General features: G+C 47.3%; 1 protein-coding gene across 1 annotated transcript in view; it reads left to right on the forward strand.

The window, feature by feature from the left end:
* The first annotated feature begins 2173 nt into the window (after positions 1–2173).
* Positions 2174–24870, forward strand: part of LOC126234872 (uncharacterized) — an 84619-nt gene continuing 61922 nt past the window's right edge. The window contains exons 1-2 of the mRNA XM_049943613.1: positions 2174–2425; positions 19664–20017. Coding sequence (XP_049799570.1) covers positions 2174–2425; positions 19664–20017 — 606 coding nt within the window. The remainder of the gene's footprint in view (positions 2426–19663; positions 20018–24870) is intronic.

Consider the following 24870-nt stretch of genomic DNA (forward strand, 5'->3'; position numbering starts at 1 on the left):
TGCATTGTTGGAATAGTCACCGTTGTAGTATTGGGCAGTTGGCTGTTAACAGCGCGTAGCGTTGCGCAGTTGGAGGTGAGCCGCCAGCAGTGGTGGATGTGGGGAGAGAGCTGGCGGAATTTTCAGAGCGGATGATCTGGACGTGTGTCCACATTTGCTAACTATGACTAACAGTAGTTAGTGCCTTCAGTAGTTAGAATCTTTTATTTACCTGGCAGTAGTGGCGCTCGCTGTATTGCAGTAGTTCGAGTAACGAAGATTTTTGTGAGGTAAGTGATTCATGAAAGGTATAGGTTATTGTTAGTCAGGGCCATTCTTTTGTACGGATTTTTGAACGTCAGATTGCGTTGTGCTAAAAATATTGTGTGTCACTTTAAGCACAGTCATTTATAATTTTTCTAAGGGGACGTTTCAACTGCGCTGCCGTCGGCAACGCCTATATAAGACAAGTGTCTGGCGCTATTGTTAGACCGTTTACTGCTGCTACAATGGCAGGTTATCAAAATTTGTGAGTTTGAACGTGGTGGTATAGTCTGCGCACGAGCGATGGGTCACAGCATCTCAGAGGCAGCGATGAAATGGGGGATTTGCCGTACGACCATTTCACGAGTGTCCCGTGAATATCAGGAAACCGGTAAAACATCAGATCTCCGACATCGCTCTGGCCGGAAAAAGATCGTGCAAGAACGGGACGAACGACGACTGAAGAGAATCGTTTAACGTGACAGAAGTGCAAACCTTCGGCAAATTGCTGCAGATTTCACTGCTGGGCCATCAACAAGTGTCAGCGTGCGAACCATTCAACGAAAACCATTCAACGAAACATAATCGATATGGGCTTTCGGAACCAAGGGCCCCCTCCTGTACCCTTGATGACCGCACGACGCAAGGCTTTACGCCTCGCATGGGCCCGTCAACACTGACATTGGACTGGGAATATGTTGCCCGGTCGGACGAGTCTCATTTCAAATTGTATGGGGCGGATGGACGTGTACAGGTATGGAGACAATCTCATGAATCCATGAACCCTGCATGTCAGCAGGGGACTGTTCAAGCTGGTGGAGGTTCTGTAATGGTGTGGGGCGTGTGCAGCTGGAGTGATGATTCAAAATGGCTCTGAGCACTACGGGACTTAACTTCTGAGGTCATCAGTCCCCTAGAACTTAGAGCTACTTAAACCTAATTAACCTAAGGACATCACACACATCCATGCCCGAGGCAGCATCCGAACCTGCGACCGTAGCGGTCGCGCGGTTCCAGACTGTAGCACCTAGAACCGCTCGGCCACCCCGACCGGCTGAGTGATATGGGACCCCTGATATGTCTAGATACGACTCTGACAGGTGACACGCACATAAGCATCCTGTCTCATCACCTACATCCATTCATGATTCCAACGGACTTGGCCAATTTCAGCAGGACAATGCGACACCCCACATGTCCAGAATGGCTACAGAGTGACTCCAGGAACACTCTTCTGAGGTTAAACACTTCCCCTGGTCACCAAACCCACCAGAAATGAACATTATTCAGCATAACTGGGATGCCTTGCAACGTGCTGTTCAGTAGAGATCTTCACCCCGTCGTACACTTACGGATTTATGGACAGCCCTGCAGGATTTATGGTGTCAGTTTCTTCCAGCACTACTTTAGACATAACTCGAGTCCATGCCACGTTGTGTTTCACCACTTCTCTATGCTTGCGGTGGCCCTACACGATATTAGGCAGCTGTACCAGTTAATTAGATCTACCTTTTCGACGGATTAACTGTGCTGAATAAAAAGGGAAATGAAACACGAGACTGGCTACAGCCTGACGCAACTCATCATCGTGAGGCCAACTGAGAAGCTACTCGACCGTTAAATATCAGTTCCTAGGTCAGGAAACCAGACATCAGCCTGGAGAGTGGTGCTTTCGCCACATGCCCCTCCATGCCGCATCCGATGACGCCGTTGGTAGAGGACGACACTGCGGTCAGTCGGGCCCAAATCGTCAGTCTAGGGCTAGAACGCGGAACTCTACCTTTACCTTTTTCATTGGTAGAGGACTTTGCACAGCAGTGGGTCCCTACCGGCGAACAACCACCGCTGCGGTGGCTCCTAACAGACCCTCCACAGTTGGGCAGTCTCTGCGGCGGCGCGGCCGGCCGCGACCAGACGGGGCGAGCGACCGATGCCGCGGCATAGTTCGGCCCGCGCTTTCGGCGCCCGGGGGTCCTCTCTCTCTCTCTCTCTCCATAAACGACCGCTGGCGGCGCGTGAAATACGGCCGCCGCCACGCAAATCATATATTAAGCGGGCCCGGCCGGGCAGCGCCGGCGATAAAGTGACTTTAAGAGCGCGCGCCGGCCGGCGGCCGCCCGCGAGCCGCCGCGGGGCCCGCGTTAAGGCGCGCAGATTTACGGCCGGCCACAATGTTGAAGCGGTAATTGGGTGGCGCTCGCGTTGCGCTCTCCACACCTGCAGCACGGCACCACCAACCCCCGCCGCCGTACGGCCTCTGGTCAGCGATCAGAATCTGGCTGACGCATCTCGTCCCTCTCGAACTTGGCACAGCCTGAACTTGAGAGGTGGCATGAGCCCCCTCTCATATTTCTATCTTACGATTCTCCTCTCTAGTTGCATGCGGTGGAGGGTTGCTTCTCCTTAACACGCGTACTTCCCACGCAGCGTCTCTCGTCACCCGGGTGGGCCGGTGACAGGCGGGCTCTGTGGAACTGGAGAGAGTTAAGCCGACGTGTGTGAGGCAGTCGAGTGAATGCTTTTCAGACGCCGACATTGTCAAGAGACACGCCCGCTGGGGTGTGAAGTAGCGGCTGGGCTAGAGGTTCCGTTACTTCAGAGAAACTTTGCGAAAACACTTTCTGGCGGGCTACCAGCGAGGCGTGGGAATGACTTGTGTACCCACGCAGTTGTGGCGGGAAAATTCCCGCACTTTCTGCAAAATCAGCACAGAAATTGGCGCCAAGAATCTCCATTGGTGGAATGGTAGTGCTCCGGCAATGGAGTGGAATTTCCGCCGGTTTTCGAGTTGCTGATTGGAACGTAACCACGGCCACTGTCGTGGGGGCGGGAATGTTCGGTGTTCGGCCTGTACGGGTGCTCTGGGTAGTCGGGAGTCGCCTTTCGGTCGAGGACGTCGGAGCAACCAGCCCTCGCCTGCGGTACGCCAGATCGTGTTCTGGGAGATAAGAAGACTGTTGGTAATGTACGTCCGCAGCACCGGCAGATAGGGATTTTCCTAGGTGATAATCAGAGCTCAGCAGAGCGCGCCTGTTCATCCTTTTCTAACTTTGTTCAGTTTCGAGTAGCAGCAATTACTATTGGGTTAGCTGTGTGTCTCTCTTGAGATTTGAGTGGAAAGGAATTGGCTCCACATACCACTTCGTCTTAAACCTCACGATCTAAGTTAGGGACAACTTCACCTTTACTGTGTTTGTATGAATCTCCAATTTTAGCCAATTTGATGTTTTATATTTCCTGTGTCTCTTTTACTATTCTGCGTTTAATCTTAATAAATCATATTGTTATTTTGGACAGAACTTTCTTTCTGTTAATCAATAGAGCAACCCTATCATTCCTCACTATGCTAATGAAACCTTTGTTTATTTAACTTATTTATCAAATTAAATTATTGCAGGTGCCAAACTCTCTTCTACTCCACTAGCAGGATTGATTAGAGTCAGTTCGCGTATTTGTTTCATCCTTGTGCAACAGCAAAAGTCGGAGTTAGAATAGGGGGGGCTTAGAGCATGATTTACACATGTGGATTCTAGTAGAATTTAGTGATAAATACACTACTAGCCCCGGCACCTCGCATAATATGGCGACCCTTGGCCTCGGATCTTTCCTGTGAATCTCTGATAAACAAACAGGATTCTTAGTAGGAACATTCAATTTTTTTTCTCTCTATTTTTTTTAATGATTAATACCCAAGTTTTTTTTGGTAGTTCCGCGTTTAGTTTTAAGTAGCGGCGCATGACTACAGTTTTTGTTTTCAGTGTATATATTTTGTGTTCATTGTTTTTTTTGTGTTTCGCTGATGTGGTGTCTGTACCGCATCGCACTTTGTCGGATTTGTGTGCGGTTTCTGTACCACATCAAATTGTGTTTGTGATTACAGCGTTGGAACAGCGTTGTTGAAATTTTATGTTTATGTGTAAAAAATATATGGAGTAGATTAATTTTATTGTGCATTTTAGATGAATTTGTTTTTATGAATGATAACGAGAAGTAAGGCACGACTATTATCGGGCGAAGCTAAAACAAAAGAGGATAGCATAATGGATAAGGGGCAGTTTACTGACGGGAATAGGTTCGGAGATGAGATGGGCACATTTTTAGCAGGACAGGACGCCAGGGGCATTGATGAGGAAGGTGATTTGGACGCGATCTCAGAGCAGCGTTGCGGCCGTGATTATGATAGTGAAGTAGAGGATGAAACAGAGACAGGCACACAGGTCGAGACGGTAGCAGAAGTTTATAGTCAAACGAACGAGTGCAGACAGAGGCCAGCTCGGTCACGTCAGAGCTCTAGCGCCCAGGTGTCCAGAGTTACATCGCCCATGTTTGAAGAGGATCAAGAAGATGACGTAAACCCAATACTGAGCTTCCTACGATCAATGAAAGAAGAAGCTGACGAACAGCGTAAGAAGCAGGAAGAAGCTGACGAACAGCGTAAGAGGGAGAAGGAAGAAGAGGAGAAACAACGTAAGAAGGAGAAGGAAGAAGCTGACGAACAGCGTAAGAAGGAGAAGGAAGAAGAGGAGAAACAACGTAAGAAGGAGAAGGAAGAAGCTGACGAACAGCGTAAGAGGGACACTGAGGCAATAATCTCGCATATAGGGGCAATTCGTGGGGAATTATTAACAATAAAGAAAGAATGTGGAGAAGCAAAACAAATGTCAATGGTAGCACAAAAAGTAGCAGGCCTAGCCAAAACTGCAGCAACAGGGGCAATGAAAATCGCAAGAGTAACTCTTAAACTCGCAGGGCGCTTGCGACGTGCGACACAAGTCCACTCGAAATCCCTAGCGGCCTTAAAGACTCAAGGTAATATTGCGGTTACGAACATCACGAAACGAATGAAAGAAGTAGAGAGTCGGATAGCAAAACTAGAGCGAAATGGGCACACGAGCACTGCGCGTTCGGATACCAATGATGGAGCACACAGGATTGTGTCTCCGAGGAAAAGCCCGCCGTGCTCTAGCCCAGTGACAGCGTGCGGAACAAACAATGCACACGCAGAAACAGCGAGTAATAGCTCCAATAATTGCAGCCCACTTAGAAGAGTGAATGCTGAATGCCACTTCCACTGTGATACAGACGTAGCACATCACAGTTATCAGCAAGATAGATCAGGACACTCCGCAGACGTGCAAGTATCGGAAACGTCTGACAACACCAGTGCGAGGATCGGACAGAATTTTGATCACAATCACTTCCTGTCGATACTCAAATTCCAGAAGTTCAAAGATAATGGAGGGTCGATGCATCCGAAGAGCTGGGTGATGCAATTTACTAATTCATTACCGTCGTCATGGCCAACCCAGGCCAAATTAGAATTCATGTGTGGACACATCGAAGGCCAAGCCGCGGAAAAGATGCGGGGCGTGGCAGCGACGTGTCGGACTTATCAGGAATTTGTTGGTGCATTCCTGCGGACCTACTGGTCAAAGGAAACGCAAGACAGGATTAAAGAGGAAATAATATTTTGTCCTGAACTGGAAGTGTCCGGGCATAAGAGCGCAACCAAATTTTTTGATGATTTACTCAAGAAGAATCAGTTTTTAGATAGTCCATACAGCAACGGAGAAATTATTAAATTTTGCTTTTCGAAATTGCCAGTTAGGTATCAACAGACACTTGTCGGGAAGTGTGGATCTGACATAGATGCATTCAAGAGTCTACTGCGCGAACTCGAAGTAGTCTTCGATAAACAAGACGCAAAGGACAGGAAGAAGGCGCAAAATAACAAATACCACGGGCCAGCAAGGGAAGACGACAACAGATCGCATAATCGCACTGGTCAGTTAGGAAACCAGGGTTACCGAGATCAAGGTTACGCTATTCAAGGTTATGGAAACCAGAGACACGGAAACCAGAACGTTAGGGAACAGGGTCAATCCAGACAAGCAATCTGGGACAGGAGGAATGACGAACGGCAAAGCGACCGTAATTGGAGGGAGCGAAATCAAGGACAACAGGAGAACCAGGAGATTGAAATTAGACCTCCAAATCCTAATGCACGTCAGAGGAGGGGGAGTCTAAGAAGGGATTGACGCTAGTCCATAGGACTCCACCACTTCTCTCACATAAAGGAGTTCGTAGAATAGTAGTAGTGTAAGAAATGTACATAGTAGAATAGGCAAAGATATGAACCTTTTTTCGGGGAACAATAATCGTTACATTAATAGATTAAGATTGCTAAAGTATTAACACGCTGCGTTGTCTTGCATAAGAATTTACTGCTGCTATCCTTTTTTTGTTTATGTTTGCGATCTCCAATGTCGATGGAGTAGGAGACACTACCTTTTCATGAGCAATGTTTTTGTCCTTTCCTATCTGGTGTCCATGTTAAGGGATAAGGATGAGTGATGAGACGTCGCACAAACGGGCGCATACAAGAACGTGCTCTTAGAAGCGTTCTGAGAGGTCGTGATACGCTCCATAGCGGCCACAACCAGTTCGTGAGACGTTCATACCAATGCTTGCAGGCACGCGTCAGTGCACTGCACGATTGTGGTATATTGCGCGATTTCGAGGGTGAATATGGGCAGTATAGTTTTTGCAGAGCTGCGCCGTTATCGTTGTCTTGCAAGTCGGGGTGAACCTGTGAGCATTTGACTCTAATGGTGCCCTAGACGAGAGAAATGAGGGCATAAAAGCCTACCATGCTAATGTGCTGGTTGGGGATTTAGCGTGCTGCTCGTTTTTTGTCACAGATGAATCACCAAGGAATTGTACTTGGATATTCGTGACATACCGTGTAGCTGGCGTGTGTTGGGTGTCTGAATCCTCAACAGGAACCAGTCCTGGCTTGGTCATATTACATTGCTTCTGGAAAGGTGTGCTTTGATCGCGAAAACCGCATCACATAGAGAAGGAAGTTGCAACTATAAATTTATTGTCGTGTATAGCCATGGCTAACCCAGTCTCTGGAGTTTCAGTGAGGCGTAATGAAAACTCGGAGGTCATGTCGTACGGCGCGCACATCACTGTCGTCAATAGCGGCGAGCAGCAAGACACCTCAGCGTAACAGGAACTATGTAAGGGTATTGTATAAGGTAAATAAAAAAAAAATAAATAAATAAATAAATAAATAAATAAAATAAAATAAATAAATAAATAAATAAAAGGGAAAGTACGATACTAGGATAAGTTAAACTGTAGGATTTAACAATAACTAGATTAATATTGTGGGGGTTTTCTACCACAAGTGTGGCGCGCGCCTGTTGAGTTGCTATTTTTCAGGTCACCAAACCACAGACCCGAGATGGAGGGACGACGGGCGAGCGAAAGTAGCGTAGTTGCATGTTCTTTATAGCACAGTAAAACTTAGACCTGCATAACAACATAATTTAATTAAAAGACGTAGAATGTAGATCGTTGGGATATGGTAGTTAATTCTTGAAGCATGTCTACTGTCGATCTATATAATTAATAGTAATATTAGTGCGGGCCCGCACATTTAGTTGTTCATCCATTACAAAGCATCAGTTATCACACACCATGTACATACTGAGATCGGTCTCTACACATATATCAAAATAAATTATTTCCATGTCTAGATTAGATGTTATAATGATTGCCATAGATTAATAACTATAAAAGTAAAATAAGAGTGTCTGAAATGACAGACCATCAATGTTTCATTATGTAAATTTATTATAACATAGAAGGTCATGGGAAAAAGTTAGGCATAAGACTTTTGTAAGAATTGTACAGATGACGAGGAACGTGGCAATGCAGAGGCCAGCCAGCGCAAAAACAAGAGGTCTTCGGCTACCTGCTAGAGGGCGAGCGTCCCGTCCTACACGCTGACAGTCACCCGGCTGCCTACCTGAGGGATTACACGGGACCCTCGCCCCGCCACAAGCGAAAGTGGGGCTGGCCGTTGACCCTGACACGCGACAGCCTGCTAGCTCTCCGGACGCGGCAGCCGCTTGGAGGGATTCCCTGCGGCAGACCACGTTGTCGTGAGTACACGAAGAACATCACATATCGTGTCAGAACCTGCGCCTCATGTGCCTCAGGACAGAAAGGGACGCTCTATACTCACCTGTTTGGGTTTTTACAACTCACTAGCATTGGCCGATCTGCATACACAAAGCAGTATCGTGCCACACTAACAAATGTATGGTCTCATGTCTTACTTCTCCTCTCTATTAGAGAGCAGTTTTTAACAATAGTCGCTCCTAGTTCGATCCTGTATGGATGACCTCACACACTTGTGGAGTCACTCCACGTGCCATCATCCCTCGTCGAACTGCAATATTGGGAAACATAAAGTTCTGTCCAGCGAGAGAAGAGACCTAGACTAGTGATGTATCCCAACGAGTAGACCTCAGAGACAATTAATCGACGTGAGGAGAGCCTATCACTGTGTCTTCCTACCATACGGCCGTGATCATATGCGTGGGTCTGACTACAATCTCAACAGCGTACTGCAGACACTCCAGAACTCCCTATTGCTGTTGCCACAACGTAGCAACTACAACCGACGTTTAGCCTTATGTGATGTCAGTACAGTGGAATCAGTGAAGTGCCACGGATATTTCTAACAATGTGATTTAGTGCCTCATTCTCAGCACAGTCGTGAACTTTGTGCAATGTGCACGCACAATTTGATGCCCCATGAACCTTGTTTTTTTTGTTTTTCTTAAATTTCTTTCTCTTATGTTGTTTCTGTAATGTATGTTATACCTTGTATGCGTTTGTGTTTTACACTGTAATTCTTATTACAGATTACTGTATTGTTCTCCACATCATGTTTTTTTTGTATTTTGTGTTTATTGTTGTGTGTATGCTAACAGTGTGCCTGAAGTCCCCATAAACTGAAGCAGATACCACCACTGTCATTGTGAATGGACCATCAGTTCAGGGAACATTTTGTAAAGGTTATTCTTGCTGCAGGGAGACAGAATGAATCGGAGGTTGTAACTAGATTCTGAAAACTCACAAAGAGATTGTTAACTTAAATATTATCATGTGTGAGTGAGGTCAGGTTAGTTTAATGATTAAAATTGTTGTAACATCTTGGGCATTTAATTGCGGAGCACTCCAACTCTGATTGTAAAGAATAAACTGCTCCATATTTGGCTCAGATGCCCGGGCCATGTTTAGAGCGTGAATGTCTGCGTGAATCGGTGTTTGGAAGGGGCTCCCTGGGTATGGATGTGTGATGTGAGTGTTAGTGTTCCATATTAAGAAGGTGAAGTTGGCTACATCATAAATAATCCTCCCTCTATGAGTTGCATTTTTCAGTTGCAATGATCTTTTTTATAGAGTGCGGTATGTGGAGTCACTTTGTAAGATTGTTCTTGGGCGATTGACTCACTACCTTGCTCCTAAGTGAGCCAACCGCTCACCAATTACAATCTAAAATGGCGTAGGGGCAATGAGAGGTGGCATGAGCCCCCTCTCATATTTCTATCTTACGATTCTCCTCTCTAGTTGCATGCGGTGGAGGGTTGCTTTCCTTAACACGCGTACTTCCCACGCAGCGTCTCTCGTCACCCGGGTGGGCCGGTGACAGGCGGGCTCTGTGGAACTGGAGAGAGTTAAGCCGACGTGTGTGAGGCAGTCGAGTGAATGCTTTTCAGACGCCGACATTGTCAAGAGACACGCCCGCTGGGGTGTGAAGTAGCGGCTGGGCTAGAGGTTCCGTTACTTCAGAGAAACTTTGCGAAAACACTTTCTGGCGGGCTACCAGCGAGGCGTGGGAATGACTTGTGTACCCACGCAGTTGTGGCGGGAAAATTCCCGCACTTTCTGCAAAATCAGCACAGAAATTGGCGCCAAGAATCTCCATTGGTGGAATGGTAGTGCTCCGGCAATGGAGTGGAATTTCCGCCGGTTTTCGAGTTGCTGATTGGAACGTAACCACGGCCACTGTCGTGGGGGCGGGAATGTTCGGTGTTCGGCCTGTACGGGTGCTCTGAGTAGTCGGCAGTCGCCTTTCGGTCGAGGACGTCGGAGCAACCAGCCCTCGCCTGCGGTACGCCAGATCGTGTTCTGGGAGATAAGAAGACTGTTGGTAATGTACGTCCGCAGCACCGGCAGATAGGGATTTTCCTAGGTGATAATCAGAGCTCAGCAGAGCGCGCCTGTTCATCCCTTTCTAACTTTGTTCAGTTTCGAGTAGCAGCAATTACTATTGGGTTAGCTGTGTGTCTCTCTTGAGATTTGAGTGGAAAGGAATTGGCTCCACATACCACTTCGTCTTAAACCTCACGATCTAAGTTAGGGACAACTTCACCTTTACTGTGTTTGTATGAATCTCCAATTTTAGCCAATTTGATGTTTTATATTTCCTGTGTCTCTTTTACTATTCTGCGTTTAATCTTAATAAATCATATTGTTATTTTGGACAGAACTTTCTTTCTGTTAATCAATAGAGCAACCCTATCATTCCTCACTATGCTAATGAAACCTTTGTTTATTTAACTTATTTATCAAATTAAATTATTGCAGGTGCCAAACTCTCTTCTACTCCACTAGCAGGGTTGATTAGAGTCAGTTCGCGTATTTGTTTCATCCTTGTGCAACAGCAAAAGTCGGAGTTAGAATAGGGGGGGCTTAGAGCATGATTTACACATGTGGATTCTAGTAGAATTTAGTGATAAATACACTACTAGCCCCGGCACCTCGCAAACTAAAAAGGCATTTCCATTCCTCCCGACAGTTTCGAGGTGAGCTTCAGTGCGATGGTGAAGGGATTCAGTTTTCGTCAGATGCGATGTACTAATGGTGACATTTAACAGCAATATTTCTAAAAAATCAGCAATATTTCCAAGAGATATTGAAAGACGTGCACTTCATTCACCATTCAGTGCTCGTATTTCATATTTCTAATCCCAGCATTCTAGTATTCGGTAATACACTACTGGCCATTAAAATTGCTACACCAAGAAGAAATGCAGATGTTAAAAGGGCATTCATAGGACGAATATATTATACTAGAACTGACATCTGATTACAGTTTCACGCAATTTGGGTGCATAGATTCTGAGATATCAGTACCCTGAACCACCACCTGTGGCCGTAATAACGACCTTGATACACCTGCGCATTGAGTCAAACAGAGCTTGGATGGGGTGTACAGGTACAGCTGACCATGCAGCTTCAACACGATACCACAGTTCATCAAGAGTAGTGACTGGCGTTTTGTGACGTGCCAGTTGCTCGGCCACCATTGAGCAGACGTTTTCAGTTGGTGATACAGCTGAGAATGTGCTGGCCAGGGCAGCAGTCGAACATTTTCTGTATCCACAAAGGTCCGTACAGGACCTGCAACATGCGGTCGTGCATTATCCCGCTAAAATGTAGGGTTTCGCAGGGATAGAATGAAGGGTAGAGCCACGGGTCGTAACACATCTGAAATGTAACGTCTTTGTTAAAAGTGCCGTCAGTGTGAACAAGAGGTGACCGAGACGTGTAACGAATGGCACCCCATACTATCACGCCGGGTGATACGCCAGTATGGCGATGACGAATACACGCTTCTAATGTGCGTTCACCGCGATGTCACCAAACTTCGGATGCGACCATCATAATGCTGTAAACAGAACCTAGATTCATACGAAAAAATGACGTTTTCCCAATCGTGCACCCAGGTTCGTCGTTGAGTACACCATCGCAGGCGCTCCTGTCTGTGATGCAGCGTCAAGGGTAACTGCAGCCTTGGTCTCCCAGCTGATAGTCCATGCTGCTGCAAACGTCGTCGAACTGTTGGTGCAGATGGTTGTTGTCTTGCAAACGTCCCCATGTGTTGACTCAGGGATCGAGACGTGGCTGCACGATCCGTCACAGCCATGCGGATAAGATGCCTATCAACTTGACTGCTAGTGGTACGAGGCGGTTGGGATCCAGCACGGTGTTCCGTATTAACCTCCTGAACCCACCGATTCCTTATTCTGCTAAGAGTCATTGGCTCTCGACGACCGCGAGCAGCAATGTCGCGATACGATAAACCGCAATCGCGATAGGATACAATCGGACCTTCATCAAAGTCGGAAACATGATGGTACGCATTTCTTCTCCTTACACCAGGCATCCAACAACGTTTCACCAGGTAACGCCGGTCAATTGCTGTTTGTGTATGAAAAATCGGTTGGAAACTTTCGTCATGTCAGCACGTTGTAGGTGTCGCCACCGGCGCCAACCTTGTGTGAATGCTCTGTAGAGCTAATCATTTGCATATCACAGCATCTTCTTTCTGTCGGTTAAATTTCGCGTCTGTAGCACATCTTAGTGGTGTAGCAATTTTAATGGCCAGTAGTGTATATATAGTTAAAGTTCACCGGTCATTTGACCATCTTCTTCTGTGCGGATGGACAAGCAGTGCCCAAACTCTTACTGCAGTCGCACTATCATCTGTGTCCTCGGTGGCTCAGATGGAGCCATCACGGTAGCTCAGTGAGTTCGGTCAGAGGGTTGAGGTACCCTCTGTAATAAAACAATTGAGTGAATGGATCAACGACCAACCTGAACGAGTGTCATCGGACGTCCGCCACGAACAAAGTCAACGAATAACTTAGAACAAAATGAGATAAAAAAAAGATGGATATAGCGTGTGCCATGTAAGCAGGAGATCCCGGGTTCGAGTCCCGGTCGGGGCACAGATGTTCAACCGTCCCCGTTGACTTTTATCAACCTCTGTATGCAGCTAGGGGTATTCATTTCATTGTAATTTCATTTTAATTAACCCAATATGAGTCAGACGTTTTATTTTTGTAGATATTCTCACATATCAATGATGAACGGCTTCGTTATTTACATCGGATATCGAACAACAGATAATGGCAAGAGTAAAGCGTAATTGGGTAGTTCACGAGACTACTGCTGCACCGATTAATCATCTCTAGCTTATGAAGATTCTGTAACTTAATTCACGATATACGAGGAGCGTTCAACAAGTAATGCAACGCATTTCTTTTCGCTGCCAGTTTCGGCTGAAAGAATGTGGAATTTATTGTAGGACATGGTGGAATGCTCCCGCTTCAGCGTCTGTAGATTAAAGAAGTTCCGCTTGGTGACGGCGCTATGCGTAGTCTACAAAATGGCATCTGTAACGGACATCTACATCTACATCTACATCTACATGGGTACTCTGCAATTTACACTTTAGTACCTGGCAGAGGATTCATCGAACTATTTTCGTACTACTTCTCTACCATTCCACTCTCGAATTGCGCGTGGGAAAAAGGAACACCTAAATCTTTCCGTTCGAGCTCTGATTTCTATTTTATTATGATGATCATTTCCCCCTACGTAGGTGGGTGTCAACAAAATATTTTCGCATTCGGAAGAGAAAGTTGTTGATTGAAATTTCGTAAATAGATTTCGCCGCAAAGAAGACCGCCTTTGTTTCAGTGACTTCCACCCCAACTCGCGTATCTCACCCCTATTGCGCGATAACAGGAAAAGAGCTGCCTTCTTTGCACTTTTTCGATGTCCTCCGTCAATCTTACCTGGTAAGGATCCCACACCGCGCAGCAATATTCCAGCAGAGGGCGGACAAGTGTAACGTAGGCTGTCTCTTTAGTGTGTTTGTCGCATCTTCTGAGTGTTCTGCCAACAAAGCGCAGTCTTTGTTTCGCCTTCCCCACAATATTATCTATGTGGCCTTTCCAATTTAAGTTGCTCGTAATTGTAATTCCCGGGTATTTAGTCGAATTAACAGCACTTAGATTTGTGCGATTTATCGTATACCCAAAATATACGGAAGTCCGTTGCAACCAGAGAGCTGCCACTTACTTTTGGCGGAAAACCACAACATCGCAGTTATTCATAGGGGCTTGCAGAATGCTTATGGGCACCTGACAGTGAACAAAAGCACGGTGAATCGCCTGGCGAGACGTCTGTCATCATCGCAAGAAAGGTCGCTCAAACGTGATACGATCTCCCGCATGCCCGCCGGCCTCACACAGCTTTGACTCCTCCGAGGAAAATGTTCAGAGCCGCACCCTCAGCCAGTAAAGTGATGGCGACGGTCTTCTGTGACTCTGAAGGGGTTATTATGTTTGATGTCCTCCGTCATGGTGCAACGATGAACTCTGAAGCGTATTGTGCTACTTTCAGGGAACTGAAGAAACGGCTTCAGCGTGTTCGTCATCAAAAATGCAAACGAAATTCTACTTCTTCGTGACAACGCAAGGCCTCACACACGTCTGCGCACACGAGACTAGTTCACAAAACGTCATTGGACTGTTGTTCCTCATCCGCCCTACAGCCCGGATGTCGCACCTCCCGCCTTCCACCTGTTTGGCCCAATGGAGGATGCACTCCGCCGGGAGCAGTACGTGGACAATGGGGAGGTTATTGATGCAGAAAGGCGTGGGCTTCGACGTCGACCAGTAGAGTGCTATCATGCGGGCATACAGGCCCTCACAATAAGGTGGCGTAAGGCCGTCGTATTGAACGGATATTATGTACGAGGGCAGTTCAATAAGTAATGCAACACATTTTTTTTCTCGGCCAATTTTGGTTGAAAAAAACCGGAAATTTCTTGTGGAATATTTTCAAACATTCCCGCTTCGTCTCGTATAGTTTCATTGAATTCCGACGGGTGGCAGCGCTGTACGGAGCTGTTAAAATGGCGTGTGTAACGGATGTGCGTTGCAAACAACGGGCAGTGATCGAGTTTCTTTTGGCGGAAAACCAGGGCATCTCAGATGTTCATAGGCGCTTGCAGAATGTCTACGGTGATCTGGCAGTGGACAAAAGCACGGTGAGTCGTTGGGCAAAGCGTGTGTCATCATCGCCGCGAGGTCAAGCAAGACTGTCTGATCTCCCGCGTGCGGGCCGGCCGTGCACAGCTGTGACTCCTGCAATGGCGGAGCGTGCGAACACACTCGTTCGAGATGATCGACGGATCACCATCAAACAACTCAGTGCTCAACTTGACATCTCTGTTGGTAGTGCTGTCACAATTGTTCACCAGTTGGGATATTCAAAGGTTTGTTCCCGCTGGGTCCCTCGTTGTCTAATCGAACACCATAAAGAGCAAAGGAGAACCATCTGTGCGGAATTGCTTGCTCGTCATGTGGCTGAGGGTGACAATTTCTTGTCAAAGATTGTTACAGGCGATGAAACATGGGTTCATCACTTCGAACCTGAAACAAAACGGCAATCAATGGAGTGGCGCCACACCCACTCCCCTACCAAGAAAAAGTTTAAAGCCATACCCTCAGCCGGTAAAGTCATGGTTACAGTCTTCTGGGACGCTGAAGGGGTTATTCTGTTCGATGTCCTTCCCCATGGTCAAACGATCAACTCTGAAGTGTATTGTGCTACTCTTCAGAAATTGAAGAAACGACTTCAGCGTGTTCGTAGGCACAAAAATCAGAACGAACTTCTTCATGACAACGCAAGACCTCACACAAGTCTTCGCACCCGAGAGGAGCTCACAAAACTTCAGTGGACTGTTCTTCCTCATACACCCTACAGCCCCGATCTCGCGCCGTCGGATTTCCATATGTTTGGCCCAATGAAGGACGCAATCCGTGGGACGCACTACGCGGATGATGAAGAAGTTATTGATGCAGTACGACGTTGGCTCCGACATCGACCAGTGGAATGGTACCGTGCAGGCATACAGGCCCTCATTTCAAGGTGGCGTAAGGCCGTAGCATTGAATGGAGATTACGTTGAAAAATAGTGTTGTGCAGCTAAAAGATTGGGGAATAACCTGGTGTATTTCAATGCTGAATAAAACAACCCCTGTTTCAGAAAAAAAATGTGTTGCATTACTTATTGAACTGCCCTCGTAGAAAAATAGGGTTTTGTAAAAATGGTTCAAATGGCTCTGAGCACTATGGGACTCAACATCTGAGGTCATCAGTGCCCTAGAACTTAGAACTACTTAAACCTAACTAACCTAAGGACATACATCGCAAGAGCCTGCTCAACTGTTTAAGGGAGTTTAGCACAGCAGAGCAACTCATCAATCTGATAAAGATCTGTCTGAACGAAACACGCGCAAAGGTGAAGATGGGAAATCGCGTAACTGAGGAGTTTGAAATTGTGACAGGACTCAGGCAAGGAGATAGGTTGCCCCTATCCTGTTCAACTTTGCCCTCGAGAAGATCGTACGGGAGACCTTCCAAGAGAACGAAGGGATTGAAATCGGAGGAAAGAGACTGGCATACTTAGCCTATGCAGACGACATCTGTTTACTCTCTAGGTCGGAAGACGAGCTGGAGCAAATGACCAAAGCACTAAAGGAGGCTGCCAGCAAATTTGGGCTAAACATAAACGAAGCCGAGACAGAGTACCTCGTTATGACGTGTGGTCATTTTCAGACTGCTGATCATCTACAATCACTGCAGGTTGGGGACCAGTCCTACAAGAGAGTGCAAGAATTCAAATACCTAGGGGCAGTTTTCACTGAGAACTCGTCATGTGAAGTAGAGATCAATGCCAGAATACAAGCAGGAAACCGATTTACCATAGCCTAGCACAACTGATTCGGCCCAGATATCTTTCCAGACAGTTCAGGATTCGACTGTACAAAACCCTGATCCAGCCTGTTGTTCTATATGTCTGTGAGACACGGAGTATCCGGAAACAGACTTCCATAAGCTCCTTGTTTTTGAGAGAAAAGTGCTTCGGAAGATTTTCAGTCCGGTTCTGGATGCAGATACAGGGGAATGGGGGATCAGATACAACTAAGAGCTTGAGGAACTATACTAGCAGCCCAACATAGCAGGAACTGTCAAAGCCTAACGAACGCAGTGGGCCAGCCATGTGGCCCGGATGGAGGGTCACAGATGGCCTCGGAAGCTCCTGGATTTCACACCTACAGGAAAGAGACCGCCAGCGAGACCCAAGAAGCGTTGGAGGGATGGACTCCATGAAGATTTAAACCAAGTGTCAATAGGTGTGAACGGATGGCGGATCGCAGCAATGGACAGAATACAGTGGAGGAGGAAACTTGTAGATGCGTGCGGTCCACTGGGCTTGATCACGTAGTAACCTAAGAACATCACACACATCCATGTCCGACTTAGGATTCGAACCTGCGACCGTAGCAGCAGCGCGGTTCCAGACTGAAGCGCCTAGAACCGCTCGGCCACTCCGGCCGGCAAAGGTTTTGTAGCCAGAAGTGTGGGAATAATATTGTGTACCGGAATTCTGAAGAAAACCAACCCGCTTTCAGAGAGACAATGTGTTGGGTTACTTACTGAACGTCCCTCGTACTATGCCTCGTATTATCACACAGTTTCACCCGTGTCAGTTCTCGTTGTTAAATAAACTGTGGAAAAGTGTGACGATTACGTGATAGACCCTACGCATTCCGTAAAACACATTACAGTACATGGCGTGGGAACTACACTACTGACCATTAAAATTGCTACACCACTAAGATGACGTGCTACAGACGAGAAATTTAACCGACAGGAAGAAGATGCAGTGATATGCAAATGTTTAGCTTTTCAGAGCATTCACACAAGGTTGGCGCCGGTGGCGACACCTACAACATGCTGACATGAGGAAAGTTTCCAACCCATTTCTCATACACAAACAGCAGTTGACCGGCGTGGCCTGGTGAAACGTTGTTGTGATGCCTCGTGTAAGGAGGAGAAATGCGGACCATCACGGTTCCGACTTTGATAAAGGTCGGATTGTAGCCTATCGCGATTGCGGTTTATCGTATCGCGACATTGCTGCTCGCGTTGATCGAGATCAAATTACTGTTAGCAGAATATGGAATCGATGGGTTCAGGAGGGTAATATGGAACGCCGTGCTGGATCCCAACGGCCTCGTATCACTAGCAGCCAAGATGACAGGCATCTTATCCGCTTGGCTGTAACGGATCGTGCAGCCACGCCTCGATCCCTGAGTCAACAGATGTGGACGTTTGCAAGACAACAACCATCTGTACGAACACTTCGACGACGTTTGCAGCAGCATGGACTATCAGCTCGGAGACAATGGCTGCGGTTACCCTTGACACTGCATCACAGACAGGAGCGCCTGCGATGGTGTACTCAACGACGAACCTGGGTGCACGAATAGCAGAACGTCATTTTTTCGGATGAATCCAGGTTATGTTTACAGCATCACGATGGTCGCATCCATGTTTGGCGATATCGCGGTGAACGCACATTGGAAGTGTGCATTCGTCATCGTCATACTGGCGTATCACCCGGCGTGATGGTATGGGGTGCCATTGGTTACACGTCTCGGTCACCTCTTGTTCGCATTGACGGTACTTTAAACAGTGGACGTTACATTTCATATGTGTTACGACCAGTGGCTCTACCCTTCATTCGATCCCTGCGAAACCCTACATTTCAGCCGGATAATGCAAGACCGCATGTTGCAGGTCCTGTACGGGGCGTTTCTGGATACAGAAAATGTTGGACTGTTGCCCTGGCCAGCACATTCTCCACATCTCTCACCAATTGAAAACGTCTGGTCAATGGTGGCCGAGCAACTGTCTCGTCACAATACGCCAGTCACTACTCTTAATGAACTGTGGTATCGTGTTGAAGCTGCATGAGCAGCTGTACCTGTACACGCCATCCAAGCTCTGTTTGACCCAATGCACAGGCGTATCAAGGCCGTTATTACGGCCAGAGGTGGTTGTTCTGGTTAGTAATTTCTCAAGATCTATGCACCCAAATTGCGTGAAAATGTAATCACAAGTCAGTTGTAGTATAATATATTTGTCCAATGAATACCCTTTTATCATCTGCATTTCTTCTTGGTCTAGCAGTTTTAATGGTGAGTAGTGTAGACACAACTTTAGCAATTTCGTCGGACAGTATTGACGGAGTCTGAAGCAGTCTACCGAAAAGCCACCTGTGCACAGGGAGCAGCTATGACTGGTCGTAGTGAAACACAAGGCAACCTCAAGAGCAGCAGCTCGCCGTAGTTGCGCTTGACTCACTGCTTAATGACGTAGGCAGTGGAGACGTCAGACTGCAGGATACGGCTCGCCCGCCTCCTCCTCCGTGTATTATTATTATCATTATCATCATTATTATACCCCGGGACGGTACTCGCATACGCTGAAGAGTGTACTTTGTGCGGTTACGCGGCGACCAAATGGAGTAAATAAACCCTTGCAGGAGGAGGATGCGGCCAGTTCTTTAGAATGACCACGCAATTACGGGGGAAGCCACGCGAGGCGGTTCACGTACGGCTGGGCCAGCACGCACGTAATGAGGAGCAGCGCAGAGCAGGGCAGGGCAGAGAGCGGGGTCCCGGGTTGTGTTTCAGCCGGCGCCGGCCGCGTCGAGGGCCACTGTTCCGGAGGCCGCCGCTGCCGGCACTAGCCGGGCCCTCGAGTTAACAAATAAAGGGCGTCTGAGGTGCAGCCGCAGCCAAAGTGGCGGCCGGCCGCTCCTCACTGTATTGCGGCCGGGGCTTTCGCCAGGGGGGGAATTGAATTAAAGCCATTAAGGGGCGCGCCGGGGCGGTGCGGGCTAGGGAGGTGGTGGGCGGGGGGCCAACAAATCAGTGCGCGCGGGACGCGGGTTGCCCAAGAGCCCTCCGCGGGGGCCCGCGCGCCCGCGGAAGTTTGCGCGCTGCCCGCCGCTAATTGAGGAAACAGCAGATTACTCCATCAGGACACGCGTGTCGCGGCCGGGCCTGTCCGCCCTGCCCTGCCCCTGCCCCGAGGCCCTGCGTGCCCGAGTGCGTGGCAGAGAGTGCCTTCCGGCGTGGCCCTTACCTAGCCCTCGTCTCCCACTGCCGCCTCCTCCACCTCGTTTATTTACTGAGGAACTTTTACCGGCGGTCCCGCGCTTGGCTCTAGTCTTGTGCCCACCTGACTGGAGGAGCGTAAGGTGTGAGCTGCTCCCTGAAAGGATGTGTATCGCGCAATCAACTGTAGCTCGGCAACAGAAAACGCAAAGGCAATGTACTCTATCTAGAAGCACTGATCCTTTAGCATCTACGAGGGGCGTTCAATACGTACACTACTGGCCATTAAAATTGCTACACCAAGAGTAAATGCAGATGATAAACGGGTATTCATTGGACAAATATATTATACTAGAACTGACCCGTGATTACATTTTCACGCAATTTGGGTGCATAGATCCTGAGAAATCAGTACCCACAACAACCACCTCTAGCCGTAATTACGGCCTTGATACGCCATTGCATTGAGTCAAACAGACCTTGGATGACATCTTTCTCTTTCCTCGGCTGATGTGACGCAGTGGTTGCCACAGTGAACTCGCTTTCAGGAGGTCGCCGGTCCATATTTTTTTAGGTTTTCCGTGATTTCCCTAAGTCGCTCCAGGCAAATGCCAGGATGCTTTCTTTGAAAAGCCGGCCGATGTGGCCGAGCGGTTCTAGGCGCTTCAGTCTGGAACCACGCGACCGCTACGGTCCCAGGTTCGAATCCTGCCTCGGGCATGGATGTGTGTGATGTCCTTAGGTTAGTTAAGTTTAAGTATTTCTAACTTATAGGGGACTGATGACCTCAGATGTTAAGTCCTATAGTGCTCAGAGCCATTTGAACCATTTTTTTTCTTTGAAAAGGGGAGCTCCAGTTTCTCATTGTTTCGGAGTCCGAGCTTCTGTCCTCCATCTCCAATGACTGCGCTGTTAATGGTGCATTAAATTCTCAAGTTTTAAGGGTTCCGTACCTCCACTGATAAAAACAGAATACTTACAGGATCACTTTGTTAGTCGTCAGTCCTCGCTTTAGGACCCCTTTTAATACTTCAGCGAAGTAAAAATTTATATTTTGAGAGGTGGCATGAGCCCCCTCTCATATTTCTATCTTACGATTCTCCTCTCTAGTTGCATGCGGTGGAGGGTTGCTTTCCTTAACACGCGTACTTCCCACGCAGCGTCTCTCGTCACCCGGGTGGGCCGGTGACAGGCGGGCTCTGTGGAACTGGAGAGAGTTAAGCCGACGTGTGTGAGGCAGTCGAGTGAATGCTTTTCAGACGCCGACATTGTCAAGAGACACGCCCGCTGGGGTGTGAAGTAGCGGCTGGGCTAGAGGTTCCGTTACTTCAGAGAAACTTTGCGAAAACACTTTCTGGCGGGCTACCAGCGAGGCGTGGGAATGACTTGTGTACCCACGCAGTTGTGGCGGGAAAATTCCCGCACTTTCTGCAAAATCAGCACAGAAATTGGCGCCAAGAATCTCCATTGGTGGAATGGTAGTGCTCCGGCAATGGAGTGGAATTTCCGCCGGTTTTCGAGTTGCTGATTGGAACGTAACCACGGCCACTGTCGTGGGGGCGGGAATGTTCGGTGTTCGGCCTGTACGGGTGCTCTGAGTAGTCGGCAGTCGCCTTTCGGTCGAGGACGTCGGAGCAACCAGCCCTCGCCTGCGGTACGCCAGATCGTGTTCTGGGAGATAAGAAGACTGTTGGTAATGTACGTCCGCAGCACCGGCAGATAGGGATTTTCCTAGGTGATAATCAGAGCTCAGCAGAGCGCGCCTGTTCATCCCTTTCTAACTTTGTTCAGTTTCGAGTAGCAGCAATTACTATTGGGTTAGCTGTGTGTCTCTCTTGAGATTTGAGTGGAAAGGAATTGGCTCCACATACCACTTCGTCTTAAACCTCACGATCTAAGTTAGGGACAACTTCACCTTTACTGTGTTTGTATGAATCTCCAATTTTAGCCAATTTGATGTTTTATATTTCCTGTGTCTCTTTTACTATTCTGCGTTTAATCTTAATAAATCATATTGTTATTTTGGACAGAACTTTCTTTCTGTTAATCAATAGAGCAACCCTATCATTCCTCACTATGCTAATGAAACCTTTGTTTATTTAACTTATTTATCAAATTAAATTATTGCAGGTGCCAAACTCTCTTCTACTCCACTAGCAGGGTTGATTAGAGTCAGTTCGCGTATTTGTTTTATCCTTGTGCAACAGCAAAAGTCGGAGTTAGAATAGGGGGGGCTTAGAGCATGATTTACACATGTGGATTCTAGTAGAATTTAGTGATAAATACACTACTAGCCCCGGCACCTCGCATAATATGGCGACCCTTGGCCTCGGATCTTTCCTGTGAATCTCTGATAAACAAACAGGATTCTTAGTAGGAACATTCAAATTTTTTTCTCTCTATTTTTTTTAATGATTAATACCCAAGTTTTTTTTGGTAGTTCCGCGTTTAGTTTTAAGTAGCGGCGCATGACTACAGTTTTTGTTTTCAGTGTATATATTTTTTGTTCATTGTTTTTTTTGTGTTTCGCTGATGTGGTGTCTGTACCGCATCGCACTTTGTCGGATTTGTGTGCGGTTTCTGTACCACATCAAATTGTGTTTGTGATTACAGCGTTGGAACAGCGTTGTTGAAATTTTATGTTTATGTGTAAAAAATATATGGAGTAGATTAATTTTATTGTGCATTTTAGATGAATTTGTTTTTATGAATGATAACGAGAAGTAAGGCACGACTATTATCGGGCGAAGCTAAAACAAAAGAGGATAGCATAATGGATAAGGGGCAGTTTACTGACGGGAATAGGTTCGGAGATGAGATGGGCACATTTTTAGCAGGACAGGACGCCAGGGGCATTGATGAGGAAGGTGATTTGGACGCGATCTCAGAGCAGCGTTGCGGCCGTGATTATGATAGTGAAGTAGAGGATGAAACAGAGACAGGCACACAGGTCGAGACGGTAGCAGAAGTTTATAGTCAAACGAACGAGTGCAGACAGAGGCCAGCTCGGTCACGTCAGAGCTCTAGCGCCCAGGTGTCCAGAGTTACATCGCCCATGTTTGAAGAGGATCAAGAAGATGACGTAAACCCAATACTGAGCTTCCTACGATCAATGAAAGAAGAAGCTGACGAACAGCGTAAGAAGCAGGAAGAAGCTGACGAACAGCGTAAGAGGGAGAAGGAAGAAGAGGAGAAACAACGTAAAAAGGAGAAGGAAGAAGAGGAGAAACAACGTAAGAAGGAGAAGGAAGAAGAGGAGAAACAACGTAAGAAGGAGAAGGAAGAAGCTGACGAACAGCGTAAGAAGGACACGGAGGCAATAATTTCGCATATAGGGGAAATTCGTGGGGAATTATTAACAATAAAGAAAGAATGTGGAGAAGCAAAACAAATGTCAACGGTAGCACAAAAAGTAGCAGGCCTTGCCAAAACTGCAGCAACAGGGGCAATGAAAGTCGCGGAAGCAACTTCTAAACTCGCAGGGCGCTTGCGACGTACAACACAATCCCACTCAAAATCCCTAGCATTCTTAAAAACTCAAGGTAATATCGCGGTTGCGAACTCCACGAAACGAATGGAAGAAGTAGAGAGTCGGATAGCAAAACTAGAGCAAAACGGGCACACGAGCACTGCGCGTTCGGATACCCATGATGGAGTACACAGAATTGTGTCTCCGAGGAAAAGCCCGCCGTGCTCTAGCCCAGTGACAGAGTGCGGAACTAACAATGCACACGCAGAAACAGCAAGTAATAGCTCCAATAATTATAGCCCACTTAGGAGAGTGAATTCTGAGTGCCACTTCCACTGTGATACAGAGGTTGCACATCACAGTTATCAGCAAGATAGAACAGGACACTCAGCAGACGTGCAAGTATCGGAAACGAGTGACAACACCAGTGCGAGGATCAGACAGGATTTTGATCACAATCACTTCCTGTCGATACTGAAATTCCAGAAGTTCAAAGAAAATGGAGGGTCGATGCATCCGAAGAGCTGGGTGATGCAGTTTACAAATTCATTACCGGCATCATGGCCAACCCAGGCAAAATTAGAATTCATGTGTGGACACATCGAAGGCCAAGCCGCGGAAAAGATGCGGGGTGTGGCAGTGACGTGTCGGACTTATCAGGAATTTGTTGGTGCATTCCTGCGGACCTACTGGTCAAAGGAAACGCAAGATAGGATTAAAGAGGAAATAATATTTTGTCCTGAACTGGAAGTGTCCGGGCATAGGAGCGCAACCAAATTTCTTGATGATTTACTCAAGAAGAATCAATTTTTAGATAGTCCATATAGTAACGGAGAAATCATTAAATTTTGCTTTTCCAAATTGCCAGTTAGGTACCAACAGACACTTGTCGGGAAGTGTGGAGCTGACATAGAAGCATTCAAGATTCTATTGCGCGAACTCGAAGTAGTCTTTGATAAACAAGACGCAAAGGACAGGAAGAAGGGGCAAAGTAACAAATACCACCGGCCAGGAACAGAAGACGACAGCAGATTGCATAATCGCACTGGTCAGTTAGGAAACCAGGGTTACGGAAGTCAAGGTTACGCTATTCAAGGTTATGGAAACCAAAGACACGGAAACCAGAACGTCAGGGAGCAGGGTCAATCTAGACAAGGAATCTGGGATAGAAGGAATAACGAACGGCAAAGCGACCGTAATTGGAGAGAGCGAAACCAAGGACAACGGTGGAACCAGGAGATTGAAACCAGACCCGCAAATCCTAATGCACGTCAGAGGAGGGGGAGCCTAACTAGGGATTGACGCCAGACTAGTGCGAACACAGGCCGCCGGAATTTCGCACGTAATCTCGGACCTGGCCAACTACGGATGATACATTACGAAGATTTATCAGAAATCCTGCTCGAGGAACATAAAGCAACTCCTCGACATGATCGGCAGCCTCTTATCACAGTAGCAATAGCTGAAAAGAGTCTGAATGCGATAATAGATAGTGGAAGCTACATAACAGCAATATCTGAGG

This window comes from Schistocerca nitens, chromosome 2, assembly GCF_023898315.1.
Source record: "Schistocerca nitens isolate TAMUIC-IGC-003100 chromosome 2, iqSchNite1.1, whole genome shotgun sequence".
In the NCBI taxonomy this organism is placed as follows: Eukaryota; Metazoa; Arthropoda; class Insecta; order Orthoptera; family Acrididae; genus Schistocerca; species Schistocerca nitens.